General features: G+C 46.1%; 1 protein-coding gene across 1 annotated transcript; it reads right to left on the bottom strand.

The window, feature by feature from the left end:
* Positions 1-775: 775 nt before the first annotated feature.
* c1qtnf2 (C1q and TNF related 2) lies at positions 776-20,082 on the bottom strand. The gene is made up of 3 exons (XM_028814525.2): positions 19,926-20,082; positions 16,349-16,605; positions 776-1,544 (listed from the first exon to the last, which is right to left on the bottom strand). Exons 2-3 carry the CDS (start codon positions 16,596-16,598, stop codon positions 916-918), a joined length of 879 nt encoding a protein of 292 aa, XP_028670358.1. The 5' UTR covers positions 16,599-16,605; positions 19,926-20,082; the 3' UTR covers positions 776-915.
* Positions 20,083-20,141: the final 59 nt, after the last annotated feature.

The following is a 20,141-nucleotide window of genomic DNA, read 5'->3' as shown; positions in this document are numbered from 1 at the left end:
TCATTGAAAATTGCTGGAATCAATTTGGACACACTGCGGGTGGGTTGGCACCCTGCCCGGGATTGGTTCCTGCCTTGTGCCCTGTGTTGGCTGGGATTGGCTCCAGCAGACCTCCGTGACCCTGTGTTCAGATTCAGTGGGTTGGATAATGGATGGATGGATGGAATTTGGACACAGCGTGTGTCTCACATGGACCACTTTATGTGGCCATTCAAGGGTGAGAAGTCCTAAGAGCCTTTATATATACAGTATATGGAAAAACTAAAAATATTATATATAACAAGGCACTGCAGTAAACAATACAAGCACATTGGTGAGTCTTCATTGGAGGAATGCTGAAGTGCGTTCGGAAGGCGCGTTGCGTGATGATGATGATGATGATGGATTCATTGTTTTTGAAGAACACTTCAACAGTGAATGCAACGGTGCACACGGACCAGGACATGGGATTTCCTATCAAAGGACCCCAAACCACTCGGCTGCCCCCTACCTCACACAATGACCTTGAGAAATGTGGGACTTCATTTGGGCTCACCCTGTCCATATTTGCGATGAATGAATTGACAGGTTGAGATAAACAACAAGCCATTTAATTACACTGCAGATATTTTAAATGCAATATATTTGGTCTGATTTCTCGGCCCAAGTCATTTTTATATAGTGCCTTTCTCAAAGACTACTTCACTGGACTGTACATGTGCACAGAGCAGGCAGCTAAGGGGACACCATCAGGGTGGCACCGGTCACCAACGACCTTTTTTAATTCTAGATCGGCTCTTTCCCAAAACGTCTGGAGGTCCCAGGGTCTCCTCCCGCTTGTGCTGAAGCCACGTCGGGGACCTCGTCCTTTATTCGATGAATGTCACCCACCGAGGCTCTAAATTAAACGCGATTCTGTACAAAGCAGGAGCCTCCTCAGTTCTCTCCCTCATCAATGGCATTGATGAAGTCCTGGTCTGGATAGATTAGAAATCCGGTGAACAAGCTGTCTGTCCAGTAGGGGTCAAAGAAGAGGCCGTTCTGCTCCGAATAAAAGATCTGAAGCCAGACCTCATCCCCTTGCTTGAGATGAAGGACCGTAGACCCGGAAGCCACATCATAGTTGCCTGTGTTGGCATCAAAAGTCTTGATCTTATACTGTCCATTGTGCACCAGTCCAATTGCCAAGTGCTTGTTGGCCAGCGTGATGTCGTAGGTGAAGTAGTAGATGCCAGGAATGGCACACCCAAACTTCCCAGTGCTGGCATTGTAATGGCTGCCCTCATTCATCAGCACTTTGTTAAACAGGATGGGCTTCCTTTCTTGGGGGTAACTCTTGGTAACGGCCACAGAGAACGCTGACCTGGCCATATTGGCCCCACAGCGACAGACTCCCGGTAGTCCAATCTCGCCTCCATCACCTGTCTCTCCTTTCAGGCCAGCTGTCCCCGACTTGCCGAGGTCACCCTGAAGCCCCTTCAGGCCCCGAGGACCAGCCTTGCCGATGACGCCCTGTCTGCCTTTTGCTCCGGGTTTGCCTGGAGTTCCTGGTTTGCCTGGCAGGCCTGAAAAGGATTAAAATAAAAGGGGAAAACGTCAGATTACATGTCCTTATGTGGCTGATGCTTTTATCCACCATTTGAGATACAATTAGTTTCACTTCTTTTGTTTCTCCAGGTGGCACACAGGCAGGTGAAGGGACTGGCTCAGTGGTCTCAAACTCCAGTCCTGGAGGGCCGCAGTGGCTACAGGGTTTCATTCTAACCCTACTCTTAACTGGTGACCAGTTTGTGCTGCTAATTAACTCCATCCATCCATCCATTGAACAACACGCTATATCCTAACTACAGGGTCACGGGGGTCTGCAGGAGCCAATCCCAGTCAGCAAGGCAGGAAACAAACCCCGGGCAGGGCGCCAGCCCACTGCAGGGCACACATTAGGGACAATTTAGGATCGCCAATGCACCTAACCTGCATGTCTTTGGACTGTGGGAGGAAACCCACGCAGACACGGGGAGAACATGCAAACTCCATGCAGGGAGGACCCGGGAAGCGAACCCAGATGGGTCTCCTTACTGCGAGGCTGTCACTGCGCCACCATGCTGCCCCGCTAATTAACTTCTTTTCCTTTTATTTTAATTGACTTCTTTTTTAAGATTTGTTCCCCTGATTGGCTACCCAAACAGAAATGACAAGTGACGTGAGTGAGCCAACAGAAGACCACCTAAGTCAGGGCCTTCAACTCCAATTAGGCGCCGAGTCTTGTTGTTAATTAAACTCGTTCTTTAACTCCATGGCTTGTTGCTGCTCTCCTGTCATGTCCGACATTGTCAGAGCACTGGGGACCTGAGCAGATCAACATTTCTGAGGCCTTCACCTTTCTTTTCGGATCTTGGATGATTGACAATGTTGGTCCTGTTTTGCCTCATTTTGTATCTCATTATTGTTAAGGAAAAAGAAACAATCAAGGGGTCCGAGTCTTCAAGAGCAAATCAAATAAAATTAATTAGCAGCAAAAACAGGCCACTAATTAAGAACAGGGTTAGAATGAAAACCTGCAGCCACTGCGGCCCACCAGGACCGGAGTTTGAGACCACTGGACTAACTCATGGTGACAGTGGGTCAGTTGCAGTTGTCACACATGTGTGAGTAGGAGGATGTTGGATGGCCAGGCCGGGGGAGGGGGGGTGGCAGGGTGCATTAACCCTTTATCTGCTACCTCTACAGGGAAAACCTGTCTGACTCATCGCTGACGACGTCACTTCTAGTGCCCAGGACGAAGTCACTTCTGGTTGTGACATCAGAAAAAGGTCACTTCTGGTTCCCCCACGTCACTTCGGGTCTTCACATTTAGAACTGCCATCTTTACAAACTCAGTTCAGTTCACTTTTGGACACTTCTGTGCTATTTTCAAAACCCATTGCAGTCGGGGACAATACACGGGTGGCTGAAAATCTACTGAATGTATGTAGAAAGGTAATGGCGGAGAGAGGAACACATTAGCAGACCCGTCTCTGATCCCTCACTTCTCTCTAGGACTCATTTAATCAATGACGCAGATATCACTGAAGGGGTGACACTTGTCAATCCAGCTGTCCCTAATAGCTGAACTCATCACCAAAGCGCATAAAATACTCAGGGAAGGGACAATAAGTGTAAAGAACGCCATCACAGTGTAAACCTCACAGCACAACATAATAAATACGGAGAGACGCCTCATTTCAGAACTAGAGGACACCGACATTGAGCCGTGTGTGTGCTTGAAGTGTTCTCTCGTGTTTGTGGATTTCACTTTCACCAAACAACAAATCTTTTAATTCTCGCAGATACGCCTCTTCATTGGGAAGAATGGCAACACAAAAGTAGACAATCTACAAGTGTCTGACTTAAACTTTAAATCTGAACAATATATTCAATCTCTTTTCGCTGTTCCGTTATTTCACCGAGTAATAATTTCGGTTTGTTTGCACTCATGTGATCTTTACTTTTTTTGAGACTTTTGAATTTTCATACTTCCATTATCTCTAACCTGCTCTGCATGTCTATCACGCCAACACTTTTGAATTCTTTATGACGTTCTACTTATCTATCAGGAGTGGGCAGGAGGAGGAGGAGTATAGGGACCTCATCAAGGAGTTTGTTAAATGGTGCGACTCAAACCACCTACAACTGAACACCAGCAAAACCAAGGAGCTGGTGGTGGATTTTAGGAGGACCAGACCCCTCATGGACCCCGTGATCATCAAAGGTGACTGTGTGCAGAGGGTGCAGACCTATAAATACCTGGGAGAGCAGCTGGATGATAAATTGGACTGGACTGCCAATACTGATGCTCTGTGTAAGAAAGGACAGAGCCGACTATACTTCCTTAGAAGGCTGGCGTCCTTCAACATCTGCAATAAGATGCTGCATATGTTCTATCAGACGGTTGTGGCGAGCGCCCTCTTCTACGCGCTGGTGTGCTGGGAAGGCAGCATTAAGAAGAAGGACGCCTCACGCCTGGACAAACTGGTGAGGAAGGCAGGCTCTATTGTTGGCATGGAGCTGGACAGTCTGACATCCGTGGCAGAGCGAAGAGCGCTCAGTAGGCTCCTATCAATCATGGAGAATCCACTGCATCCACTGAACAGGATCATCTCCAGACAGAGGACAGACTGCTGTCACCGTCCTGCTCCACTGACAGACTGAGAAGATCGTTCCTCCATCACACTATGTGACTCTTCAGTTCCACTGGGGGGGTAAACATTAACATTATACAAACTTATTGTCTGTCTGTATACCTGCATTGTTATCACTCTTTAATTTAATATTGTTTATTATCAGTATGCTGCTGCTGGAGTATGGGAATTTCCCCTTGGGATTAATAAAGTATCTATCTACTTTGTCACATACTCTTTGTCTTTTATTTCCAGCCCCGGGTCTGGTTAGATCTCTTGGTACAATGTCTCCTCTCGCAGGACATGAAAGTGTCTCTCTGAGAAAGTCACGTCTCGTCTCCTTCCAACCTTATAAGATTTTTTTTTTACAATGGAGAGATTTGTGTTTTTCCTGTAAAGTCCTCCCACAGTTAAAATGGCTTGTTATTTACTACATTGGGTAAAATAATTGGCGGGATACAGTAAGGCCAGGTTTACACTTCACGTGACGCATGCGCCTGTGGACGCTCCTGCTACGCCAGTGTTTTACTGTTTATACTCGCGCGCATACTTTACGTAAATCTGGAAGATTCCACCAGGTGGCAGTGCGAGATATTATCACGGTGAGAACAGGTTCGGCTTCGCTGTGTTGTGAATTGCATGAAACCGCCATTAAGTTCCGAAGGCACCTTGCCGCAATATCTCTGAAAAGGATGTTTAATGATGACATCCATCAATCCGGGAATGTGCCCATTCCAGCTAGCATTGGGCACGAGGCAGAAACAATCCCTGGACGGGGCATCAGGTCATCACAAGGTGAACACAAGCACACACATACACACTGACGTCATGTTAGTGTCACCAAATCTGCGTATCTTTGGAAGGAAACTTGTGGAAACATAGCAGGAAAACTCCAGGCGGGGAATAACAGTGACGTGACTCCCTACGAGACCGCAGTGCCACTGTGCCGCCCCCACACGTGTAATTATTAACAGTATTCATTATTTAAACGAAATTAACGATTTTATCTGTAACATATAACATACATACTTTAACGCATTTCATCACGAAAGTGACATCAAGTATAAATGGAATATCAGACATATGACGTGTTCTGTGTGGCGATTGCTGCTGTCAGGTCGGGAGGAAACCCCAGAAGCTCGTAGTGATTAACAACTTTTAAGATGACGGTTATGACGGTCTATCTCTAACAATAAAGTAAACTATGAGATTAAAGTGGACATTTCAAGATTAAAGCCGAAATTTCCACTTTAATCACACTTTACACCTTTTCACTGTGCCGTTATTTTTTTTCCCCTCTGTGGCACAAATCCAGCGCTGTACGTTCTGCTGCTGTTGTGAAGATGCAAAAAAGATGGCAGAGAAGATTATATGTGAGACTTTTGAAATGTATCGCGTCATTACAATGGGGAATATGCGACGCTTGAATATAAAAGCCCCACGAACGCACTTGGGTGTCGACATTTTGCTTCACCACATCAAACATCGAAGCGCGCACGTCGATCTCGTAGAATCCTCATAGCGGCTTCCTGTCACGTGTAGATAGTAACCCGAGACTCTGACGTCACTTTTTAAAAAGTCTTTTGCGCACGTTACTGGAGCTCATTGTGTGATAAACCTGCAGCAGGCTGCTCGGGGCATCCTGATGACACTTTCGAGCACTCCGACGTTGATATCCTCGGTGAAACACTGGGCACACACGTTATAGCCCTGGACAGAATGCTATCTTCAAGGTTTTATTTATTCATATATATTTTTGGTGCGCTATAAATACCGAGTCCCCTTTGCTTGTTTCCTTTAGGTTACAAAATGCAACAAGCTGGCCATCCACCATTACGGCAGTCCTCAATGACTTTTTAAATTAAAAAATCGGGAGTGGCCTCCCCTCGACTTTCTGATATACCCAGATATTGGGATGGATATTTGAGGAGTAAACCGCAGGGCAATGATTATATTTTTATATTACGTAAAAGAACCAAAATGAATGATATATTGAACAATTAATTATTATAAAAGTAAAGTTGAATAAATCGGACTCTGCAGCCGCATGAATAAAAGGTAAAGTACCAGTTACGGTTAACGGAAATAGCCCAAAAGTTGATAGGAATCTATGTTTTGTACTTAATTCTCGTATGCAAAATATGGTTGACCTGAGTGAAAGCGTATTCAGGTTACCGTGTTTAAACACACACAGACAGACATAATTCCAAAAATTGTATTTTCGGACTCAGAGAGGTCTAATTATGCAACTGTTGGACTGACAACCGTCTCCCCGCCATTTCGGAGTGCAGAGCAGGTGCTGCCATCTATCGGCAAGAAAAAGAATTTTAAGTGCAATCGCTCTGTGCAGGGCAGGTGCTGTGAATTCTCTATGTAATAAACTTAAAAAGTTATAGCGTAATGAAAATGGCATAATTAGATCTGGACCACCCGATGGCCTGCCTGGCCATCAGATCTTATTTTTATTCTAAGTTAATTAGTGGTTTTTTTTGAGAGGTTCCGGCTAGATATAGTCAGACTCACCTCGACGCACAGCTTGGACTCTGGAACCAATCTCCTTGAGAGGGGCTGGACTCTGTACCACTCTGGAGTTGCCCCCGGTGAGAGGCGCAGAGCGGGTGTGGGTATACTTATTGCCTCCCGACTTAGAGCCTGTTCATTGGGGTTTACCCCAGTAGACAAGAGGGTAGCCTCCCTCCGCCTTCGGGTCCTAACTGTTGTTTGTGTGTGTATGCGCTGAACAGCAGTTCGGAGTACCCACCCTTTTTGGAGTCCCTGGAGGGGGTGCTAGAGGGCATACCTTCTGGGGACTCCCTCGTACTGCTGGGAGACTTCAATGACAGTGAGACCTGGAAGGGCGTGATTGGGAGGAATGGCCCCCCCGATCTGAACCCGAGTGGTGTTTTGTTATTGGACTTCTGTGCCCGTCACGGATTGTCCATAACGAACACCATGTTCAAGCATAGGGGTGTTCATATGTGCACCTGGCACCAGGACACCCTAGGCCTCAGTTCGATGATCGACTTTGTGGTCGTGTCGTCAGACTTGCGGCCACATGTCTTGGACACTCGGGTGAAGAGAGGGGCGGAGCTGTCAACTGATCACCACCTGGTGGTGAGTGGGCTTCGATGGTGGGGGAGGATGCCGGTCAGGCTTGGTAGGCCCAAACGTGTTGTGAGGGTCTGCTGGGAACGTCTGGCAGAGCCCCCTGTCAGAAGTAGCTTCAACTCCCACCTCCGGCAGAACTTCGACCACGTCCCGAGGGAGGTGGGGGACATTGAGTCCGAATGGGCCATGTTCTGTGCCTCTATTGTTGAGGCGGCTGACCGGAGCTGTGGCCGTAAGGTGGTCGGTGCCTGTCGTGGTGGCAATCCCCAAACCCGTTGGTGGACACCGGCGGTGAAGGATGCCATCAAGCTGAAGAAGGAGTCCTACAGGACCCTTTTGTCCTGTGGGACCCCGGAGGCAGCTGATAGGTACCGGCAGGCCAAGCGGAATGTGGCTTTGGTGGTTGCTGAGGCAAAAACTCGGGCGTGGGAGGAGTTTGGGGAGGTCATGGAGAACGACTTTCGGATGGCTTCGAGGAGATTCTGGTCCACCGTCTGGCGTCTCAGGAAGGAGAAGCAGTGCAGTGTCAACACTGTATATGGTGGGGATGGTGCGCTGCTGACCTCGACTCGGGACGTTGTGGGTCGGTGGGGGGAGTACTTCAAAGACCTCCTCAATCCCATTAACATGCCTTCCAATGAGGAAGCAGAGCCTGGGGACTCGGAGGTGGGCTCCCCCATCTCTGGGACTGAGGTCACCGAGGTGGTCAAAAAACTCCTTGGTGGCAGGGCCCTGGGGGTGGATGAGATACGCCCGGAGTTCCTAAAGGCTCTGGATGTTGTAGGACTGTCTTGGTTGACACGCCTCTGCAACATCGCATGGACATCAGGGACAGTGCCTCTGGATTGGCAGACCGGTGTGGTGATCCCCCTCTTTAAGAAGGGGGACCGGAGGGTGTGTTCCAACTACAGAGGGATCACACTCCTCAGCCTCCCTGGAAAAGTCTATTCAGGGGTCCTGGAGAGGAGGGTCGGTCGGATAGTCGAGCCTCGGATTCAGGAGGAACAGTGTGGTTTTCGTCCTGGTCGCGGAACAGTGGACCATTTCTATACCCTTAGCAGGGTCCTGGAGGGTGCATGGGAGTTTGCCCAACCAGTCTACATGTGTTTTGTGGACTTGGAAAAGGCATTCGACCGTGTCCCTCGGGGAATCCTGTGGGGGGTACTCCGAGAGTATGGGGTACCGGACCCCCTGATAAGGGCTGTTCAGTCCCTGTACGATCGGTGCCAGAGCTTGGTCCGCATTGCCGGCAGTAAGTCGAACCCGTTTCCAGTGAGAGTTGGACTCCGCCAGGGCTGCCCTTTGTCACCGATTCTGTTCATAACTTTTATGGACAGAATTTCTAGGCGCGGCCAGGGCGTTGAGGGGGTCCGGTTTGGTGGGCTCAGGATTGGGTCACTGCTTTTTGTAGATGATGTTGTCCTGTTTGCTTCATCAGGCCGTGATCTTCAGCTCTCTCTGGATCGGTTCACAGTCGAGTGTGAAGCGGCTGGGATGAGAATCAGCACCTCCAAATCCGAGACCATGGTCCTCAGCCGGAAAAGGGTGGAGTGCCCTCTCAGGGTTGGTAGCGAGATCCTGCCCCAAGTGGAGGAGTTCAAGTATCTCGGGGTCTTGTTCACGAGTGAGGGAAGAATGGAGCGTGAGATCGACAGGCGGATCGGTGCGGCATCCGCAGTGATGAGGGCTCTGCATCGGTCTGTCGTGGTGAAAAAGGAGCTGAGCCGCAAGGCGAAGCTCTCAATTTACCAGTCGATCTATGTTCCTACCCTCACCTATGGTCATGAGCTATGGGTAGTGACCGAAAGAACGAGATCGCGAATACAAGCGGCTGAAATGAGTTTCCTCCGCAGGGTGTCTGGGCTCTCCCTTAAAGATAGGGTGAGAAGCTCAGTCATCCGGGAGGGACTCAGAGTAGAGCCGCTGCTCCTCCGCATCGAGAGGAGTCAGATGAGGTGGCTCGGGCATCTGATCAGGATGCCTCCTGGACGCCTCCCTGGTGAGGTGTTCCGGGCACGTCCAACCGGGAGGAGGCCCCGGGGAAGACCCAGGACACCCTGGAGGGACTATGTCTCATGGCTGACCTGGGAACGCCTTGGGATTCTCCCGGAAGAGCTAGAAGAAGTGGCCGGGGAGAGGGAAGTCTGGGCATCTCTGCTCAAGCTGCTGCCCCCGCGACCCGACCTCGGATAAGCGTGAGACAATGGATGGATGGATGAATTAGTGTTCTCTTATTTTAATTCTTATTTTGTCTTTTTTTCTCTTTCTTTACGGTGGCCGAGAAGGGCAAAACAAATGTGCATTTCACAAAACAAATTTATAATTGAGCTCCATCATTTGTATGAAAATGTGCTATATAAATAAATGTTGTTGTTGTTGTTGTTACACGAGAAAGTAAAAAGCGGCGCTTCCCTCTTACTAGTATTCAAACAATCCATTGAATCAACCTGCTCAGTTCTTCTACACACTTCACATTAACGCGAACATTAAAGCTGTCATTTTCTAAGCGCTCTCTCAATTTTGATGCCAGCTTTTCTACGTCATCACTTCTACTCTAAACTTCGCCTCCACGCATTTTTCCCGCTCCCCCCACCTAAACGTATCTCATTGGCTAATTAACGCGCGGTATGTTATGATTGGTTAAAAAAAGCATCAATTACATTTTTCTTCCTCTCGCGCTCTTTTTCCCCAGGTCTTCCTGCTAGTTGTTGAGACCCGTTAAGTTCATCAATACGCCGACTAGTATAAGCACTGCTGTACAATTTACACCACGTCTATAATTGTATTGTATGTAATAAAAATAAGGACCGATTTGATTTGACACCTCCAGGACACTCTGAAGAAATACAGCGTGGAAGAAACTGGCGGCATCTTTCAATGCGCTTTTTCCGAAACGTCAGCCGAGCGATTTCTTCATTGGGGACACCGACTCCACGTCTTTTTTTCTGAAGATTAATGGCTACATGAATGTTGTTCCACATTTTCCTATTTATTATATTATGCAATATCAGTATTTTCCTGGATCGCTTGTCTTCTTCTGGGGCATTGAGGCAAATATATTTGATTCAGTGTTACGCTAATACTTAAGTTCGAATATAAATATCAAATATGGGTTCAGTATTTTTAATGGTATGGTTCTGCTTTTTCTTGTCCGTAACAACCTGTGGAATTCATGTTGTAAACTGCCGAGCTAAGTCCGTTAAACCTGCTAACCACGAGGTGGGCTAAGTTCGCACGTAAGTTTCTTCCCCGACTCCCAGAAGCCCACTGTGGCCTCATAGTCTTCGTCTTGGTCCCTGAGGGACACAGCAACAGCGCTAATCGCTAAAGTTAAGACTCGTTACCGTAAATATGGACCGGCGTGGGGTCATCTCGAGCGCAGAGCACACTGTAGCTGAACCACAGTGTTAGAAGTGGGATCTGAGCCCACCATCTCTGGGGTTTAAAGTCCACAGCCTTAACGTCACGCTGCCTGATTAGCCTTTTAGGGACATCACTGAGCGAGCCATCTCTTAGCCTGCCTTTTCCATTTCAGGGTCAAGCGGGGAGCCGATCCGGGCAGCACTGGGCAGAAGCCTGGCGCTATATTTTAGCCAGAGTTCCTACCTTGTGTTTCCATTCAAATTTCAATTTGAATTATTGTTGTGACTATTTCTGTTAATACTGTATATGTTATATAATATATTAATATATGTTTTAATGCAGTTTAGTATTCGTTAACTTTTAAAATCCATCCCTCCATTATCCAACCCGCTATATCCTAACTACAGGGTCACGGGGGTCTGCTGGAGCCAACACAGGGCGCAAAACAAGAAACAAACCTCGGGCAGGGCGCCACGTTTAAAAGAAATGTGTTAATATTCCCTTTATTTTTTTTAATGGGGTGTGGGGAAGAAGCGAAGCCACCTGAACGAGAGAAAACCAAAAGGGCTTTGTCTGGTTTGCAGGAATACATGTACTGTAGTTGGCATTCCCAGCAGTGTTTCAATTAAAACATTTGGAGAGTAGATTTCAGTCCAAGACTTTAATATGAAGTGATATGTGCACATGTATGTGTGGTCAATAATAAAAGTAACAAGTAAAACTATTATTAATATTTAAATTACACGCAAAGGAAAACAGATAACGTGTTGCAAATTCTTAAAACAAGAATCATTAGGCGCTAAGTTGCAATACTGAAATTGGTCACTAGATGCCACTATTACTCCTAAAGTCACTACTGGGTAGCGTTTTACAGGATTAATCAAAATACAAACTTAGGATAACTTGCATTATGCATGGAACGGGTGACCCCTCAACAGCACACTAGTTCAGATGGAGTGGGACAGTATGAATAAACGTTATTAATAAATTAAAAATTCTTAGTTTATAGTGCCTTATAAGAACTGCAGGGACAGTTAAAGTTCTCAAAAAATATAGCAACATTACTTTTCTTTACTGATTTAACTTTAACAAGGAGATTACTCACTGGCTCTAAAAGTAAATGCACACATGCAAACATTTTACCAGAACAGAACTTTCATTTATTCGTTTGACACGCCACACAATTCCTAAGGACATCTCTAACAATCTGAACTGCAAGTACTTTATAGACAAACTGCTTTTCCCTTTTCTCACCTGCTACCCACAATTCTTCACTCTGCGGCTGGCAGCATCTAAGTCCAGCCTCCTGATGATTTAACTCCGCCTGTCAGGACCGCTACAGAGCTCTATAAAGGCTGATGGGGTTTGCAGTCCCTCTGCACTTTGGAGGTGGGTGACTTAGATCTGCTATTTCTTTGTCTGTTTCCCTGATTTACGATTTTGTTGCGCACTTATATCTTGCACTAATTATTGTGGATTGCACTTGTGTTGCTGTGGATGGCCTTTTTTGGTACATTTTGAGTATTTTGTTATCTGGGCAATTTTTTGTTAATAAATCCTTTTCATAAAGATTCTGGTGCCACTTGTCTCTTTCATAGTACAGTACTCCCTCTTGTGAGACTTGCTGTGGATATCTGTGACCGTCTTTTGCATTTTAAAAACTGTTCTCTCATTTTATGGCCTAAACAGGCCAGAAGCCTCCCATTTTCCTAGAGTCAGGCTCCTCTGGGGTGAGACCTGTCTTGGAGAAGGGCAGTTAGGACTGCAGCTTGTATTTTGTGGGTCTTTTTTTGAAGGCCTCATCTTTTTGCAGCTTGTGTGCTTCTGCAACGTGACACCAGAGGGGACAAAAGGGGGCCTTCTCAACTGAACTTGAGTGCACACAGTGTGAATTCAGAGCAGCACAACCTGAGCGCTTATCCATCCAAATCGCAGCGACTCCACTCCGTATTTCAAAGCTGCCCAAGTTCCACAAATCTCATTCATTTGATTCTCAAACTGAATTAACGCTGTGACCCGCGGGTAGTTTGCAAAGTACACGGCGAATCTCCAGTGGAAAAGGTTTGATCGGAACAGCGAGCCCGAAGCCCCATCCACACTGCTATGTTTTCATTTAAAAAGTCCTCTCGTGTGGGGTGTGAGAGGAACACCAGTGAAGAAATGACAAAGACACGGGGAGAACAAGTCGACTCCACACCGACAGACCAGTCTGGGATTTGAGCCACTTTGTGGCACTCGCGTCCAACAGATAATGAGAGAGAGAGATGAAAGGCGCTATATGATACATAGAGGGTCAGTAATGCAAATCTCAAATCCATTATTTCTGGCCACATTTTTATAGGACTTGTTAGCTGAGCAAGAAAGCCGATCCTGGCCTGGGTAGTAAGAAGGGTTCTGTTTTTCGGCCTTTCTTACCTGTTAGGAAAAAAGTAAAAGACCCGTGTAAATACTGTAAAGGAAAGGAGCTATATAACTAGGCTGGGGTGCCCAGCTAGAGGACTGTTTTCAAGGACAGCTGATTTAATGAGGTGGCACTGGCTATCCAAATGAATAAGAAGGCAATACTGGTAAAGGTGGGCAGGCGCTGGTCCTTCAAGTGCAGTGGTGCTCCAATGACACGCATGGCCACCGAGGTTACTTCTGCTAGACAGACTTTGGCTGTGGGAGGAATAAGACAGGTCCATATGTGCAACCCAACAGGTACGCAGATGCTGCCATGGCACCTCCATGGGCACCAAGTGTAGGTAACGTTCAAAGTGCAAAGCCAAGACGCAACATGGAATCTCCTGATCTGAAACATGACCTAAGAGGACTTCCCCTGTGAGACATTTGGGGTCCTACCCTCATAGACCCAGTGATCATCAAAGGTGACTGCCTGGACAAACTGGTGAGGAAGGCAGGCTCTATTGTTGGCCTGGAGCTGGACAGTTTAACATCTGTGGCAGAGCGAAGGGCGCTTAGCAGGCTCCTATCAATTATGGAGAATCCACTGCATCCACTAAATAGTATCATCTCCAGACAGAAGAGCAGCTTCAGCGACAGACTGCTGTCACCGTCCTGCTCCACTGACAGATTGAGGAGATCGTTCCTCCCCCAAACTATGCGACTCTTCAATTCCACCTGGGGGGGGATAAACGTTAACATTATACAAAGTTATTGTCTGTCTGTTATACCTGCATTGTTATCACTCTTTAATTTAATATTGTTTTTTGTATCAGTATGCTGCTGCTGGAGTATGTGAATTTCCCCTTGGGATTAATAAAATATCTATCTATCTATCTATCTATCTATCTATCTATCTATCTATCTATCTATCTATCTATCTATCTATCTATCTATCTATCTATCATATAGCACCTTTCACATCTATCTATCTATCTGTCTTATATAGTGCCTTTCATATCTATCTATCTATCTATCTTATATGAGCCTTCTGATTAAATTCCAAATCTATCTATCTATCTATCTTATATAGTGCCTTTCATATCTATCTATCATATAGCACCTTTCACATCTATCTATCTATCTTATATAGTGCCTTTCCTATCTATCTATCTATCTATCTTATATAGTGCCTTTCCTATCTATCTATCTATCTATCTATCTATCTATCTATCTATCTACTCACCCCTTACTACACAGGACACACTCTGCGCTACAAGTGGGAAATAAGGTGTAGTGATGAAAGTGGCCAGCAGTGGGACAATCAGCTTAACATAGGAAAAGATGGGCCAAACAAAGAAAGACCCCAAAATGGACTCCTGTCTGTCTTTGAGATCTGCACCTCCACTGAAGGTAGGGTTTGGATGGAGAGCTCCCAGTGGACCATTTAGAGCTCTGCACAAAAAAAATCCAAATTGAATGGGCACAACACCCACCCGGTGAAGGGGGGCTGACAGGTGAAAAGGCAACAGTGTCAAGAATTTGGACAGACGAGACCTCTGCAGATGTGGACTGTAATAGTTGAGAAGACAGACAGGAATAAGATAAGATAAGATATGATAGATAGATATGAAAGACACTATATATAATACATCTATAATGTGAAAGGCAGTATATAATAAATAGAAAGGAAATATACTAAATATAGACAGATATGAAACATTATATTAGAGAGAAGATGAATGCACCATATAATAGCTAGACAGGGGATAGCAAGGAAAGGCATTATATATTGGACAGAGAGATGAAATAAACTATATAACAGATCTAAAGATGTGAAAGGTCTTCTCATGATGGATGGTTGAGAGTCAGAGAGGTGAGATTGCGTTGGTTTGGACAAATGCAGAGGAGAGCTGATGGGTATATAAAGAGGAAGGCCAAAGAGAAGGTTAGGGATGTGGCGAGAGAGGTCATGAAGGTGGCGGGTGTGACAGAACAAGATGGACAGGATAGGAAGAGACAGAAAATGATGATCTGCTGTGGTGACCCCTAATGGGAGCAGCCGAAAGAAACAGAAGAAGAAGAAGAAGAGAGATAGATATGAAAGGCAGCACAAAACAGATAGGAAAGACTTTATATAAGATAGAAAGATGACAAAGGCACCATTTAACAGATAAATAGATATCAAAGGCACTATATAATAGACAGCTGCAGAGGAAATTATTACAGAGGTGGATGTTACAGGCATTATATAACAGATAGACAGATAGATAAGACATGGGATGGAAGAGAAAGGTAACATCATAGACAGATTAAAGGCACTAATAAATAGATTGGAAAGTCATTATAATACACAGAATATATATATACAGTGTATGAAAGGAACTATATAACAGATAGCTGAAAGGCACCATACAATAAAGATAGAAAGATAGATGAAAGACATTATATAACAGATGGAAATAGATAGAAAGGTGCTGTTAAATATATAGTGAAAATATATAACCTATAAATATGTAATATTAATATAATTTTATTATAGATAAAGGGCCTATGATTAACAGATTCATTGACTGATAGGTGTAGAGTGGCGAGTGTCAGTTTAAATTCCCTTCCTCCCAAAATGTATTTTGTGACATTTCCAACTGACCGAGTGTGGATGGAGTTGAGATTTGTCTGTCGTCACTCTTGAGCATCTGAGGGTCACCTGCCAGGCTCTGATAAGGAATAAGATAAGGTATGCAAAAAAAAAACCCACCGGGACAAGAAGGGGTGCCAGTGCTAACCTCATCATCTCTTTTCTCTTCCCAGGCTCTGAGAAGCCACCCAAAGAGGGGCACCCTAGTCAGGCCCCCACTTGATTAAGCCACGCCCCTTACGTCGTATAAGTCCCAGAAGACGGCGTCTCAGTGGGTGGAGCTACATGGTGTATGAGCGAGCTCTGAGACGAGGGCCTGCTTGAGAGAGCTGATTATCTTGTGAAGCCCTTGATGGTAAAGAGGCACTCGTTACAAAGATTTCTGTTGTGCCATCACACAGCCACCATTGTTCAGGTTTTTTGGACGCTTGCAGTAAACAGGGTGGCCCGGTTACCACCTCCAATTTTCTTTAGCTCTCTGATTTCTTCTTTGCCTTCCACAGTAATTTCCCATAATCCTTTGAAATTAATTCTTTTCTATGTCTTGAATAGATTTGAATAGACAGAGACATAAAAGGCACTATGTGATGGAATGAAAGGCACTATATGATAGATAAATAGATATATGTGAAAGGCACTATATAATAGACAGATAGATAGACAAGGCACTATATAACAGATAGACAGATGAGAGAGGCACTATATATTAAATTTGCATTACCTTCTTCTCCTTTGGCTCCTCTGTCTCCATCCTGCCCATCTTTGCCATCCTTACCAGGTGGTCCAATCACGCCAGTAGACCCACCAGCTCCGGGGGCCCCGGGTACTCCAGGTGGCCCAGCAGGCCCCGGCAGGCTGCACACCAGTTTGGAGGCGTCGATCACCAGAAGTTTGCTCCTCCTAGTTGTGTTGTGCACGGGCTGATTGGCCGCACAGGGGAGGAGGAGCACGATGAGAGCCAATAGCAGCATGTCGGACCTAAAAGAGAGCAGCGAGCGTCAGTGAGAGACAGACAGACAGAATGTGAAGCAGAGAAGGTCACCCAGCAGGACAGACTGAGTGGTCTTTCTGGTGATTTTGTGGCCCCCCACTAATGAGAATGGGCAGGTAGTGAAGAGCTGGACTGGAGGTGTGAGAATGCAGGAGAGAGGCAGGACTGGAGAGGAGAGTTGGAGTAGCACATGGAGGTCATCGTGACGTGTTTGTTTTATTTCACTTTATGTCATTTCTTGTATATATGGTGCATCACAAATGTTTGTACTAATAAATTACATTACTACAAAAGTTTCTGAAGCACCATCTGTTGGAATGACAAATGTAATGCATATGGTACTGTGATATGCCATTTGGTAGGGGATTGGTAAAAGCAGTGTTAATGCTGGTGATGCGCCATCTGTTGGAATGACAGAGATGGAGCAACTGGATGGACACACAGATACTTAGCCGTCTATTAAGGGGCTGTGATAGGTGTTGGATTTGTCATTCCAACAGATGGTGCATCATAAATATTTGGAATAATGCATTATAAAAAAATTGTTGTGATGCGCCATCGGTTGGAATGACAAACACATTGCAATTTTTTACGACAAGTGCTTGTAATGCTCCATCTGTTAGAATTACAGAGATATAGCAACCGAACAGGCACACAGATACTCAGACACACAAATTATTATCCTTTTATTAAGGTGGATCTGCTGTGCTACTCCTCTAAGATAGGCTGAAATCTAAGCAGTCTGCATAGACAACAGTGCTAATGTTTGCAGTGCACCATCTATTGGAATATATTTTATAATGTATGTAATAATAAAATGAATTGTATTTACCATTCAAACAGATGGCGCATCACAAACATTTGGAGTGACAAATTTATATGCACGTATTCAAAAAATTCATATTCAATGCATATGTGTCTGTTATATACCATTTGGCATGGGATTCATAAAATCAGTGTTAATGTTTGTGAAGCACCATCTGTTGGAAAGAAAAAATGCAATGCGTGTGTCTGTTACATGCCATTTGGTATGGGATTTGTAAAAGCAGAGCTAAAGGCTGATTTAGACTCAGTGCAGAAGTATATGGCATAGTCTGACGTGATGGGGTATGTATCACAATGTTAGGGACCCTCCGCATGCCCCGCGATGCCAATTGGCCAGTTTGTTAACTATGTATTTCCTGAAATATATTTCCGTTCATCTTCTGCTATTCTGAAATAAACATGGAGCAGAATAAGAAGAGATCAGGAAGATGACCTAAATGATAATCTTAAAAACGATATCATCTCCATGTGATGCTCATTAATGTGCACGGGAAAGGTGCTATATAAATAAAATGTATCATTATTATAAGTATTATTATTAATGAACTCCCAGACACAGCTGACGATGGCTGCTTTCATCTTATCTTCATCCTCATCCTCGCCTTCTTTTCTTTCAGCTTACATTAGCTAACCTTTATTAATCCCAAGGGGACATTTAAATGCCCACAACAGCAGAGACATAAAAAAAAACAAAAATACAGAATAATAGGACAATCAATCGATCAATCAATAATCAATTAATATTTGAGCAGATAAAGCAAGAGTATCTGCATTTAGTCTGAGATGTCAAGAAAAAGCTTTGAAATGTCTGATAGCGGTGGGTAGAAAAGACCCCCAGAGGCTCCTCTTAGCACACCATGGTGGTCTGAGCCTGAGGCTACAAGAGAGCGCCTCCTGGAGGGGATTTTTCATGATGGCATCCCATTTTGCTCCCATCCTCTTCTCCACAATAGCTTGCAGCGTGTCCAGGGTTCACCCCGTGATGGAGCAGACGCCCCTGACGTGTCTGGTCAGCCATTGCTTAAGTTGCTTTCTCAGGAGACCACAGGGTAGAACACCATGCTGGCTACTATGGGCTGGTAGAACATTGCCAGCAGTCAAAGACCCGAGTCGCCTTCGGAAGGCTCTGAACATGAGCGCCACCGTGTGGTCGGACCAGTGCACTGTGCTGGTTCTTGTAGCTCCGCACCACTTCCTCGTCCTCCCCATGAATGGCGACGGGTCTCAGAGGCTCTTTGACTCTCTCTAAGTCCACCAGCAGTTCTTTTGTCTTGCAGATGCGGAGCTCCTCCTGCACCATAACACAAAGTCCTCCACAAGCCTCCTGCAGTCAGACTCGCCTCCATTATTAACGCTGTCCGTGATGGCGGAGTCGTCTGAGAAATTCTGTACTGCAAGTCCATTGTGTAGAAGATGAATAGGACGGCAGACAGGACAGTTCTCTGAGGTGCCCACCACCATTTTGGACACATAGTCCCAGCACCGTCTCTTGGGAGCGTCAAGATGCATAGCTGAGTTTTGTCCCCAGACTGCCTTGTCAGTGTCACAGACTGCCTTGTCAGTGTCACAGTGCCACTTGCCTTTCACACACATGCATTGATGTCTGCTAAATTCCACTAAAACTCAATTTTGTCCTTTTCCTGGACAGACGCTTAAAACACAGAAGCTGAGAAATAATAGATTGCTTAATAAAATCAGGGTGGAATGAAAACCTGCCGCCACAGGGGGGCGCCAGGACTGAAGTTGAGAGCCAGCCATTTTCTAAAGCGCAGGGTGGCGGGGCAGCGGGAGCCTCTCCCAGCAGTCAACGCGCACAAGGCAGGAAGAGCACGTGGATGGGACACCAGCCTATCACAGGGTGAACTCACCAATCTGGCGCCAGTATAGCATCGCCAATCCGCCTAACCGGCATGTCTTTGAGCTGTGGGAGGAAACCCACCTGCACATGCAAAGTCCACACTGGGGGGCACCTGGGACTCTTACTGTGAGCCGCCCTCGCAATGTTTGAGGCTCAGCTTCCCTCCGAGTCCGTCCACTTCGTGATCTCCCGACTTTTGTGAAGAGCGCGGGGTTAAAACGAACCGATTTAGGCAAAGCTCGGCGACACTGGCAGGCTTAACGTACGGGACTTTTCACTTATTTGGCTGGGGGGGGGGGGGGGGGGGGTACACGATAGGCTCATACTGTCATCCCCACACCCCCTGTTATCGCGCGAGACCACCGCGCACCCACCGATCCCGGACTCACAAGATAGGCGGCGAATCCAACTTGTGCGTGAGGGGCGCCCGGTAGGTTTGTCGTTGGGTCCGCAGCTGGTCCCTGTTGCTGCTTATGCTGCTGCTGTCACGCACTTTTCTCTCGGTGACCCCGGCCTGGAGACGCGAAGTCAAAGGATGTACGGGGTGGGGGGTGATCATTAAATTAGTTAATTAATAAGTGTGTCAATCAATTAATTAATAAACTCAACCGTCGGCCACCGTACCTTCTGATTCGCACTTCTTTCTCCGTCGGTTTCGGCACTGCAGCAGGTCGCCCGTCACAGAGAAGATCGCCTCGTTTTTTGCTCCATGACCCCCAAAACGCTGCCGTTTGAAAGCGCAGCTGCCAGCGAATATTTGCGCGCTTGAGTCATCGCTGAACGCCTCAGCGGGTCACGTGAGAACGGAAGGCGCATTTTGGGAGCAGATGTGCGCGCGGC

The sequence above is a fragment of the Erpetoichthys calabaricus genome, chromosome 11, assembly GCF_900747795.2.
Source record: "Erpetoichthys calabaricus chromosome 11, fErpCal1.3, whole genome shotgun sequence".
NCBI classification, from domain to species: Eukaryota; Metazoa; Chordata; class Cladistia; order Polypteriformes; family Polypteridae; genus Erpetoichthys; species Erpetoichthys calabaricus.
This window is presented reverse-complemented; position numbering and strand designations above follow the sequence as displayed.

What these genes read in the sequence shown, in the direction of transcription:
- c1qtnf2 (XM_028814525.2), bottom strand. Translation starts at nt 16,598, where the DNA reads ATGCTGCTATTGGCTCTCATCGTGCTCCTCCTCCCCTGTGCGGCCAAT. An exon ending in AGGAGCCAAAGGAGAAGAAG is followed by an intron (nt 1,545 to 16,348) that starts GTAATGCAAATT and finishes AATCCTTTTCAG; the next exon opens with GCCTGCCAGGCAAACCAGGA.